The sequence below is a fragment of the Sceloporus undulatus genome, chromosome 4 (genome assembly GCF_019175285.1).
Source record: "Sceloporus undulatus isolate JIND9_A2432 ecotype Alabama chromosome 4, SceUnd_v1.1, whole genome shotgun sequence".
Classification (NCBI taxonomy): Eukaryota; Metazoa; Chordata; class Lepidosauria; order Squamata; family Phrynosomatidae; genus Sceloporus; species Sceloporus undulatus.
Window position 1 is genome coordinate 13,891,278 of NC_056525.1, and position 12,356 is coordinate 13,903,633.

Genomic DNA, 12,356 nt, shown 5'->3' on the forward strand with positions numbered 1-12,356 from the left:
CCTTCCTTCCTTCCTTCCTTCCTTCCTTCCTTCCTTCCTTCCTTCCTTCCTTCCACTGCCTTGCCCTTCTACTTTCATTCAACTTACTCTCACCTTCTTCTACGTTCTTTGCCCTTCTTATAATTGCTTTACCTACTTCCATTTTGTCTTCCATACTCTCCTCATTCTTCTTTTCCATTTTCCTCCTTACCATTCATTCTTGACTTCTTCCCTATTATGCTGGGTTAGTTTGTATTTTTACAGGCCTTTTTAATATCTTCATATGTATTTTAGCCTATATTTATAACATATTTGTATTTCTGTATATTGTAATTTGAGCTCATCGCTATGCATACTGTTAGCTTTCGATTTTCTGTTCATGTGTGTTAAACATATCCTATTTTCAATTTCTATTACAAAGAATATATTTAACCATGTTAATCTGAGATTTTATAAACCTTTGTTTTCTTTTATCTATTAGTCTTGTATAATTTTGTATTCTGTATTGTTTCATCTTGTGTCTCTTTTCTCATGTCTCTTCCTTCTATCTTTTCTCTATTTGTATCGCATTTGCAACATTTATTTACTCTTATAACCAATGCTAGTTGTAACTGATTGTAGCTATTTTACCCCATTCTTTGTCCAAACAATTTAAAATCTTGTTCCATCCGTTTTTCCCTTCCTTTTTTGTCTTATTTCTAAGGAGGGTTGTTAATTTTCCGTTTCTATTGCATCGTATATTTTAATTAACCAATCTTTTATACTCAGGGGACCTTTGGCTTTTCATTTTTGAGTCAGTGTTAGTCTTGCTGTTGTGATTAAGTAATAAAGAAATTTACCATATTCTTTATCTAAATCTTCTTCCCACATATTTAACAAAAATGTTTCTGGTCTAAGTTTCATTTTTCTGTGAGATGTTTTGAGCTATTAATGAGTCTAAATTATTTCACTTGGTTGAAAGCTTAAAGTATACTGCTTTGAGTTTCTTGGAGGAAGGGTGGAATACTAACTAACATGATATGCAGCAAAAAACAAACAAAAACAAAAAACCAACCCTGAAGATACACATAAATAATATTTGTGTATGACACTGCTACTACATGAAACTTCATGGTCCTTCCTTCAAATTCATTTCTGTGCCTTGGAAAGTGGGAGGGAGGACAGGCTGGGCTGACATTTGCACTGTGAGTAGCTTTCAAATTTCCCAGCTTTGGTCCTTCCCTTATAACAAGTTACTATTACAGTGGTGCCTCGGGTTACGAAATTAATTCGTAACGCGGCCGCTTTCGTAACCCGAAAAGCCTTCGTAAGCCGAATTGCCATAGGCGCTAATGGGGAAAAGCCGCGATTCCGTGCGAAAAAGCCGGAAAAAGCACCAAAAGTTTTTTCGTAACCCGAAAAAACATTCGTAACCCGGAACAATGATTCCCTATGGGATTTTTTCGTATCCCGAAAATTTCGTAACCTGGGTATTTCGTATCCCGAGGTACCACTGTATTTCAAAATGCAAGATCAGTAGTTATCTGTTGCCATTCCTGCTCTCTTCCTCTGCTTACAGTGGCATTGTTGTGAGCCCTACAGTGTAAGGGGATAAGCAAAGCCTGTTGAGAAGGCCCTTACCATATACCACATAATCTAATTTAGCGTGAGAGAGAGAGACACTAATGCGGAGGGCTGTTAGGGACTTCCACTGGATTATGAGACTAGTGTGTGGAATAACCAACACTGGTCTGTGGAATAATAAGATGACAAAATGTCATCTTGACAAATTGATAATTGCCTCACTGAAGAAATCTTCTCTTCTGCTATTGCATGATTTGTCCAACAGAATTGTTCAAGGTGGTCTTGGGGGTGGATTTTAATATGGCTTTGTGTGTTTAAGTGTGACTGCACCTTACTTCCATGTTAATGAATTCTATATGCTTGAATTCCCCTGTTACCTATTCAGAGTCTTCAAAATGTGGCAGATTGACTTTTAAAAATCCAAGTAGCACTTGCTTCTTAAAATGCAGTGTAGGGAAAAAGGATTGATAGGTTTAGAACTGATTATTGTTGTTGTTGTTGTTGTTGTGTGCCTTGTTTTCAAATTGTGGTGACCCTATCATGTGATTTTCCTGGTATGTTTCTTCAGAGGGGGTTTGCTATGAGGCTGAGAGAGTGTGACTTGCCCAAGGTCACCAAGTGGGTTTATGGCTGAGTTGGGATTTGAACCCTGGTCTCCAGAGTCGTAGTCTCAACGCTCAAATCACTACACCACCCTGGCTCCCTTTAGAACTATAGGTACTAGAAATAGTTTTCGCCCTTGCGTCAAATAAATAAAGCTCTTATTTTATAAGAGATTGCTTTATAATGAACCAGACTCATCTCTACTTCACCTGAAGTGGCTCTTCAAAGGCTACTAGTGGTGCTGGGACTGGATTTAGACCCAACTTCTTGCAAGCCATGTACTTTGCCATTGAGCTGTGGTGTTTGTTCAACTTAGTAACTGAACCAATATTCAGTTACTTTATCAATATATTAGTATTCAGAGACAGCTGTGTTAGTCTATTTCAGCATAAAAAGGTATAAAGGAATCCTGAAAAACCCTTGAGTCCAGCTGAGAAGAAAATACATTTCTAACAAGCTTCCATGAACTCCAGTACACTTCTTCAGTTGCAAGCATTGTGGAATCCACAAAAAGTTTATGGTAGAAATCTCCTTTTTCTGAGTTTATTTTCAGTGGTGCTAGAGGATTCCATTATAGCCTTTTATCATTATAACATAAACTATTTTCACTGAATGACCTGAGTCACATCTTCATTGCTTTAATACCTGGAATAACTTTCCATTTTTCTTTGTGGTCTCTGACTCACACAAGTGGGTTATCCTGTGCCTGCACAGTGCATCACTCTGAACTTTCTGGAGCCTTGTGGAAGTATTTTGGCCAAATCCTGATGCTGGTACTTTATTTCTTCCATTTTAGGCATGGTCCTTGTACGAAGTGAAAATGGCCAGTTACTGATGATCCCTCAACATGCTTTGGCACAGATGCAGGCCCAAGCACATGCACAGTCCCAGTCTCAAACAACCATGACTCCTCGCCCTGCCACACCTACCAGTGCTTCTCCAGTCCAGCTCTCGACTGTGCAGGTCAGTTCACTGAGAAATGTAAGTAGAATACAGTCTTAAATTTTCTTATGTTTAAGGGTATCCAGAGGCTCAAGTCTCCTAGGAGCTTTCTTTTCATGATGTGCCTGCCAGTGTATTCTGAATGGCCACCAAACATTTTTATATTCTGATGATATTATGGTAGAATTCTCAAGCTGCTGCCCTCTGTTCTTTCAGGTTTCTGGTACTATACTTTTACCAGTCCATAAGTTTTCATTGCTCAAAAGAAGGAGCTCATTGCCTGGACCTATATCAGGGTGTGTTGATGATGCTTATATGTAGAACCTCAGTCACTCTGCTGAAAATGCTCCAAATTTCTATAGCAAAAACAACTTCAGTTTTATAGCTGAAATAAATGGCTCAAATCTGCAAGTTTGCAAATATTTACGTACTTTGCCTAAATAACATCTGCATAGTTGAGGAGAACTTTTAGTTTTTCATACTGTCAGGAACTGCAAAGGAAAGGGAAAATAAGTATGAGAGAGAGAGAGAGAGAGAGAGAGAGAGAGAGAGAGAGAGAGACAGAGACATTGGGGGTCTGTGCTTGGGATAAAGAACCAATAGTCTATAGAATTTCTTTAGCTTTTGTCTCAGATTGGCACTTCTGGGCCAAAAAATGGTTTCCCAATCTGATCTCAGTGGAGAAATTGATAGCTATGTTGGGACCACTCAGTCCTTAGCCACTACAATTCCTATTTAGAGCTGTAGGTTGGCTATAGACTGGAACTGCATCTGCACTGCAGAAATAAGGCTGTTGGATACCACTTTAACTACCATGGCTCAGTGGCATGGAATTCTGGGATTTGTAGTTTTGTAAGCTAATTGAGTTTTCTCTGTCAGAGAGCTCTGGTGCCATGATAAACTGCAAATCCCAGAATTTCGTAGAAGTTAAAGCAGTGTCAAACTGCATTATTTCTGCAGTGCAGATGCAGGCTTAGTTATGTGTAGAGAAGAACTATTGAAAACATTGGGACAACTTTGGGCCGAAACAGACTCCTGAAAAAGCCCTTTTCTGGATGTCATTGGAGTGTGGCATTTACATGCCACATGCTCCTATGATGCTTGGAAGCTGGGTGGCCGCCCAGATGTGGGCAGCTTCAAAAGATTTACATGCTGCTGGAATGTCTTGAAGCTGCTCTGGTGCTGCAGCGGGGCTGGGAAAGCCAGCTCATTCTCATCCCAAATAGGAGCGGATTTTTTCAGCTCCTATGTGTGTGTGTGTGTGTGTGGGGGGGTGTTCAAGGCGGATTTGGGCTGCGGCATGTATTTCCTAAGGCCCCTATCTGTCTTCGCCAGGGGGCAGCTTCAAGCTGCCCCTTCTTGCCGGTCTGTTCCAGCCCTTAGTAAGGGCCCCATACAGATAGGCCAAAATAAAGCTGCTTCGGGTCACTTTGGAGGTATGCTGTTTAAATGTTGAATGCATCCTAAGAGTCCAGAAGCCACACCAAAGCCATGATCCAATCTTAAGGACTGGAGCACATCTTTGGTGCAGCTTCCGGACTCTTAGGATGCATACATCATTTAAACAGCATATCTCCAAAGTGACCCGAAGCAGCTTTATTTTGGCCTATCTGTATGGAGCCAAAGCCTACCTAATTGTGGTTGTTCTGAGTACCACTTTGTCTCTTATATAGCTTTGTGAATATGATAAATAATCCCAACACATGTTCACATTTAGAACTATAGGTACTTGAAATTTTGCTTTTCCTTTTTCTCTTTTTCTCTTTTAAAATTAGAATAAAGACTCACTGCCAACTCTTACTTGGATCTTAACCCCGTTCTTCAGTGATTACATGGAGGTCAAATTTATGTTAACATTGCTGTTTCAGCACCAGTCTCTAAAACAAATGTAATAGAGGAAAAGATAAAACCAGGGAAATTAACATGACTCTAATGAGCAATTGTGGCTCCAGAAAGGGACAACCTCAACAGCAAATTTCAGGACTCTTGACTATGACCCAGACTAGATGTTATGTAGGTGACACATGTAAAATTTTATCAGTGTGGTTTCCCCCCAGTGTTGTTTGTATTTTGATAAAAAGCTAGTCAGGAGTGAATGAAGAATTGAGTGACGGAGGAGTTGGTACATCGTCTTCTCTCCGGCAGGACTACCATTCAGGCTACTTTTCTATGTGTATAGGAAATAATATTCCTTTGGTGAAAAAGTTTAAAAAGCACTTTGGGATGAATGGTTTTTAGTGCAAAAATGCCATGCAGGGAATATCTGGGCTCAGACCTGCTTGTTTTCCTATCCATTTAATGTTGATAACCTTTATAAGGTTTAACTGTGTCTTAAGCTACTCTTTTTTTAATTGATTAGAAATTTCTCTTGCATTTCACTGTTGTTCCCTTGCTAATTGTTCAGATGTCTTATGGTATTTTGTGTTCTTATTGTTTGCAAGCTCCTCGGGGAAGCCAAGTAGCCAGGAAAGAGCAGTGTACAAGTTCCACAACAGAATAAATGCAGCTGCCTTGTTGCTCTTCTGATTATATTCTCCCATGGCAGCTTTTCAATACAAGCAAATTAATAAATAAAAATAGTAAATCAGTTGGTAACCTCCTGTTAATAGCTCCTTTGTTTATAGACTACTGGATTTTGTACTGAGTGCCATGTAGAATATTTGGAGATAAATTTTAATTAGGTAATTTTAGAGTACCTGCCTTGCCCTGTACCTCCTTCTTGGTACTTAGATCTATATGTCTCTTCTTGTTTCTGTTTTTAAAAATCCAGATTCTGTGCTTATCAAATTTCCAGAGTTTTTTCACCTTAGGGTCATAATTAAGTCAGAAACAGCTTGAAGGCACTCGGCAGCAGCAACAACAACATTTTAAAAGTATAAAGCCTGAGTCCAAGAATTTCAAAGTGATAGACATCAACAAAACACAAAACGCAATGCAAAAATATCCAAACAAAAATTAATATACAGTTTATGATTTCCATGATATGGAAATAGGGTTGGACTAATCAGGGAAGGATTTCTTAAATAAGTCTGTTTTTAACATGTGTTTAAAGGGATCTTGTAGCACTTTTGAGACAAACTCAAAGAAAGTAGCTGGTAGCATGAGCTTTCATAAACTTGAGTCTGCTTCTTCAGATGCATTGAGTCTACAAGATCCCTTTGTGTATTGATTTCCTAGACTAAGACGTCTGTGTCTTTGAATTCTTTAACATGTGTTGAAAACTAATATGAGAACATTACATGGAGTAAGTGCCAGTACACTAAATGCTCTCCTTTGCCTGAATTGTAATTGCAAAAACCTGCCTGTATATTTCCCCCAATTCTTAAACTCTGTTCCATCTGGATTTAATGCTTTGGTAGATAATGGGACATTTGGCCAATATAAAGAAACCAGGAACTGAGGCAGGGGTGATGAGAAGCTAGGATGGGTTACTTTTAAAAGTTAGCTGAAAACCTTAATTATTCATTTGTTATGCTTTCTTTTTGTGCTGTAGCAATTTTCGCAGGAAATACTATAAACATAGTGATTTATTAATACAGGGTAACTGTCAGAACATGTTAGGTTACTACAATTCTCCCCAAACTGATGATGGTTGCAGTTCAGAAACTCTTGAGGCTCCTAATTCAGGGAACTCTGATTTAGTATTAGAGCCATAAAAATGATTGCAGCCCATACATTTTTAACAGTACTAAATGTTTTCTTTTTTAAAAAAAATAAAATTGATAGTCTTTTGCTGCAAATATTAAAGTTAAGAGAACATTTGAATAAATAAATAAATAAATTTCAGAGATTTGGATAGGGACTCATATTTGACATTACTTTCAAGGTTTGATACATAGTTGTACAGTAAGGTTAAATATTTTTTTTAATAATAATGGCAGTTATCAGATCTGGAGCCTTCTCAGCTTATATCCAGTATTTGATTCATTTTGATGTACTACCTTCCAAAGATCTAATATGTTTTATTAATTTTGCAAACAAGCCCTATGACTTTACAATGAAATTTGTAAGCCTGCTGCAAAATATTTTTCTGGCTCTTACATCCTTGCCATTTCTGCTCTTTTTTTTTAGTTTAGTTTTTTGGTTCCTCTATAACTTTTCCACATAGCTTTCTCTCTTTCTGCCTCCTGTTGTGTGCCTTCAGGCATTTCGAACTTATGTCGACCCTAAGGTTTAACTACATGTTGAGTCACCAACATGTGATTCAATGGGTCTCTAGTTAGGACTAACCAGCAGAATGCCAGCCAATGTTTCTAAGATCTGTCCTGTCTCCTCTTTATTTAAGCACTTCTTGATAGCCTTCTTGTCTATTGACAGCACTGAGCTCATACATGCCAGGTGCTCCATCATCCTTCTTGGCACCCCTCAGTACTTTCCCTTTCCCTTGCTTTACCAAGGTTTTCTCCATGCTGGTCATCTTTAGATGTGTTAAGGTAGTGGCTGTTTTTGTTAGGAGATGATGGAAATAATTCAACTTAAAGGCACCAGGATCGGAATGACTGTAATTTGCCTCCTTCAAAGCTATACAGGATGCCAATGTCCCCACCATCTAAGTGCTGCAATTTCTGTTTACATTTTAAGCTACATGTTTTCAATGTTCTGCATGTTTTTGCATGTTTTTAATGTTCTGAGTGATTTTTCAAGTTTACGTGAAAAAAAGACCAGATTTGAGGCTGTGAGATGTACCTGTTAAGCAGCACAAGCCAGTTAACTGTGCTAATCAGGTTGTAGGTTTGCTTTGTAGGAGAAAGTGAAGACAGCACAGAAAATTTAAACTGAGTTTTATGAGATAATGATTTTACCTCTAGATTATTTCAGACATAGAGGTGTTTTTTAAAAGACTGTTCTGTTGAGATGGACCACTTTATTTATATGTAGCTGCTTCTCTGTTAATGTACCTGGGATTCTTTTTACAGGCTCCTGGAACGCCTATAATTGCACGTCAGATGGCCCCAACCACTATAATCAAGCAAGTGTCTCAGGCACAGACAACTGTACAGTCCACAACAACGTTACAGAGGCCGCCTGTAGTTCAGGTAAATTTGTCAGGATTGGTACTTATATCTTCTAATCCTGAAGTGAGCAATTAACTATATATCAAGGAGTAGGATTAGGCTTTCCAGTCCTGTCTATCATGCAAATTGATAGTGCACTCTAGGCCACTGCTTTTCAAATTGTCAGCCATGGCTGACAGAACCAATATTTGTGTCACATTATTATCATATTCACGTAGTTCCCTGGAAAACATCTGGTGGCACTGAACCACCTAACTCCATTTTAGGTAGCACTATCTTAGACCATACTCCATGTACATAGGCATTACCCATGACAGTTGTGTGACATATACAGGCTTTTGCTTTGTATGTGGACATTGTCTTTGACATTGTGTGGAAAGCATTCCCTGTAGGCAGGGACTTAAAAAATCATCAGAATGTAGCTCTGAATAATATTTAATTTGGCCTCCCCCCATCTCACCTAATTCTGATAGTTAGTTCCATCTAGAATAAACCCATGAATCAAAGAATTGATATAAATGTTGAATTACCAACTTCCCATTGATTCACTGGGTCTGCTTTAATTGGGGCTAAGAATTGGATTTAAGCTGTGAGCATTTTGTTGATTTGTCCTCAACTGCAGTTCACCTATGTGCACACACCCTCCATCTGTGTGCACTTTTCGTATGTGTCATGCATCTCATGTTGCTGATGATTCACAGTGGGTTTTGTGAATTGGTCCTTACAGCTGCTTTAGCCTTTGTGTAGTGAGTGGTCTAGTGAACAGGATTTTTTCCTGTTCTGCACTTTCTTATTTGATGTGGATTCATTGTCTGATAGTCTCCTATGCTACTGATGTAACATTTATGCAGGAGTTTTTAGGATTCAGCTCCCATGCCTGTTCTATTTGTGTACACAGCACCTTTGAAATAATTACAGTTGATTTGCAAGCAGAAGTGAAACAGGTGCATGTGATTGTCCCTATGTATATCTATGCATAGTGCTCTACTGCCTTCTATCTGTTAAGCAAAACACATGCTGTCTTTAATCAACTTCCAGAGTTTCCAGATTTGAACGAGTAGCACTAGTGCCACATGGTGGCCAATTCGTAAACTGAATCAGATGAGTACAGTCACCCCTCCAAGTCTGCAGATTTGAAATTGGCAGACTTGACGATCCACGGAGGGACGACCCGCCATTGAGGTGAATGGGGCATGCTCCCGCACAGAAGCGCACCCCATTCATTTCAGTGGGGCTTAATTATCTGCGAGTATCCTAACTTGTGGGAGAGAGGGTCCGGAATGGATCCCTCCTGAGTTAGGAGGGGTGACTGTAGTTGAGAAGGTCTCTCATTATTTGGATTTTAATACTGTTGTGATACACATTTTGATCATGATTAAGTCTCCATTTGTTCATGACCTTGCTGTATAATTGACTAATGCCTGTGTTATGTTACAGCCTCAGATTGTTCTGGGTAGTCCCGCACAAACAACAGCATTAGGAACAGCAACTGCTGTGCAGACTGGAACTCCTCAGAGGACGGTGCAAGGAGCCACAGCGACCTCAACTGTGGCCACAGTAAGATTCTGATAACTGTTTATTCCAAGCCAAAGGCCAGCTCCTGCTAGCTGTCTAAGAAGAGAATCCATTACTTGCTATGTTCTGTATGGGGCATACTAATTATTGCACTGACACAGTAAATGGTCCATGATATACTTTGTGAGGGTGAAACGTCTTAAGTGAGTTGGCACAAAACACAAAATGTTTTGCAACAATGAGGGTGAAGATTACTAGAATGGCTCTGATAAACCAGAATAAAAATGCAGTACCCAAATAACATTAATTTCTATAATAATCACCTAAGTAACCAACAAAATATGAATTTGTTAAACTGCACTTTTTGTATTTTACATAGTGCATTCTACTCTTAGTCTTGCTGAGGGGTTCAGGGCTGAGATGTTGCTCCTCCCTCCCCAGCTACTGGAAAGCTTATTCAGATTGCTCATTTTGAATCTATATGGTAATAAGGACTAGAAATTATTTCATTTAAAAAAAAGGTAAATGCTGAAATTTTAGGAAGCAAGTTTTCTTTGGGTTTTTTACTGCTTATGCAAGGAGTATCCATAGCACTGGCTCAGAATATTTTGGAATGTTATTGCTGCTAAATAATAATAATAATAATAATAATAATAATAATAATAAAATTTATTTCTATCAAAGCGGTGTACAGAACAAAAGAATACAACAATACAGCAGTACAGAATAAAAATACAATATATACATAATGATAAAACTGTATAAAAATTACAAATACAATTTAAAAACTATTAAACCAAATCAAAGCCAGCTGAGCTGATGAGCCATGATGCAAAATACATATAGGGGAGGAACCACATGATATCAGAGCACATGGGGGAAAGCTTGATGGAAAAAAAAAGGTCTTAAGTTTCTTTTTAAAGAGTTCCAGGGAGGTGATGGAGCGGAGCTCATTGGGAAGGGTGTTCCAAATTTTTGGGGCTGAGATAGAAAAGGCCCTTTGCGAAGTCGACGCATATTTCGCAGTTGGAACCCTCAACAGGTTCTTCCTGGCTGACCTGAGTGTGCGGGGCGGATTATATGGGGAGAGGCGGTCCTCCAAGTAACCTGGGACTTGATCTGGGCTTGATCTGGGCTCTAGACAGCTCAGGTGGCATTTTTAAAGTTTCTCCCCCTTTTACTTTGCTTCTCCATCTTTCCCTCCAGGAAACCATGGAAAATGTGAAGAAATGCAAGAATTTCCTCTCTACGTTAATAAAACTGGCCTCTTCTGGAAAGCAGTCTACAGAAACTGCAGCTAATGTGAAAGAACTAGTTCAGAACCTGCTGGTAAGACAGATACTGATTGGTACACACAGTCACCTAAATCATGGTTTGGGCAATTTGGAATAACCTGTGGTAATCCCCTCCCCTAGCCTCTTCTTGTGAGAGGACAGTAAAAGTTTCCACTTTGCTTAAGAAGATCCAACTTAGGTCCAAACTCAAGAAAACAACAGTTTGTTTGGACTGAAGTTAGTTAACAATTATTTAAGACCACAGTTTAAATATGGTTTGTTGGTAACTAGTTCCCTATGAACAAACTACTAGTTCACAAATAAGCCCACAAATAATATGAACGTTATCTACAAATAATATGAAACTGTAGCTTCCTCTAAGAAAAGTAAAAGTTTGATTCTCTTTCACCCTTTGATGTAGAGAGAAGGAGAAGTATGGGGAAATTTTATAAAAGAGGACTTGCAGTCCATAACATCATGCATTATTATTATGTGTACTGTTAAACAAAATTAGCATTTGTGACTAAATGGTTTGGAATAGGTAATCTAATTGTACCAGAAAAAAACTATTTGGGGAAAGACTACAGGATTACAGTGAATTAATATTATATATGCATAGAATATGAATCTCAGTATTTAAGTATTTTTACCAGTTCTGCAGTCATTAAGGAATGTAGTTGTATGAGCATGACCAGATTAATATTAATGTGTGTTTAATTTTTTAAATGATTGAACTGTAACATTCTTTTTTTTAACCAACATTGTCATGGTCTTCGGCTAGTACAATAAATATTAACTTGACTTAACCTTAAATATATTTTAGTGTTCTAACAGATTCAGTAAAGTGTTCTAACATTCTCAGTAAAGTTCCATGTTAAGTGATCTTCTTGTGGTATATTAAAACTAGAAGGCACCTCTAGATGTTGCATGACTGTCTCTCACCATTGGCTGCACTGACTAAAGCTGATGGAATCTTCAGTCCAGCAACATATGGAGGGGCCACACATTCTGCATTCTTTGTTTAGATGGATAAGAGCTTAATATCCATATTCATTATCTGGATCTGATTGTGAAATTTGTCCTACAGGATGGAAAAATTGAAGCAGAAGATTTCACCAGCAGGTTATACCGGGAACTTAATTCTTCACCTCAACCTTACCTTGTGCCTTTCTTGAAGGTAATAATAGCTCTTTCTTCCTTGTGGTATCTCTTGTAGTGATAGACTCAGCCCTTCTCAATAATGAAATCACAGTCAAGAGATGATATTAAAAATGATATTGTATTTGAGATATTCATATTACTGCAATATACAGTGGTACCTCGGGTTACGAAATTAATTCGTTCCGCGGCTAATTTCGTAACCCGAAAAACCTTCGTAAGCCGAATTGCCATAGGCGCTAATGGAAAAATAGCTCTCTGCTGCCCTCCGGTGGCGGAAAATAGCGCCGAGGTTTTTTCGTAACCC

General features: G+C 38.5%; 1 protein-coding gene across 2 annotated transcripts in view; it reads left to right on the forward strand.

Annotated features, from left to right (window-relative positions):
* TAF4 (TATA-box binding protein associated factor 4) overlaps positions 1 to 12,356 on the forward strand; it is a 113,832-nt gene that overhangs the window by 60,251 nt on the left and 41,225 nt on the right. The window contains exons 3-7 of one of the 2 annotated variants that reach the window (XM_042465127.1): positions 2,942 to 3,126; positions 8,004 to 8,123; positions 9,540 to 9,659; positions 10,824 to 10,946; positions 11,979 to 12,068. In XM_042465127.1, the coding sequence (XP_042321061.1) occupies positions 2,942 to 3,126; positions 8,004 to 8,123; positions 9,540 to 9,659; positions 10,824 to 10,946; positions 11,979 to 12,068 (638 nt within the window). The remainder of the gene's footprint in view (positions 1 to 2,941; positions 3,127 to 8,003; positions 8,124 to 9,539; positions 9,660 to 10,823; positions 10,947 to 11,978; positions 12,069 to 12,356) is intronic. The other variant, XM_042465129.1, reaches the window with a different exon arrangement.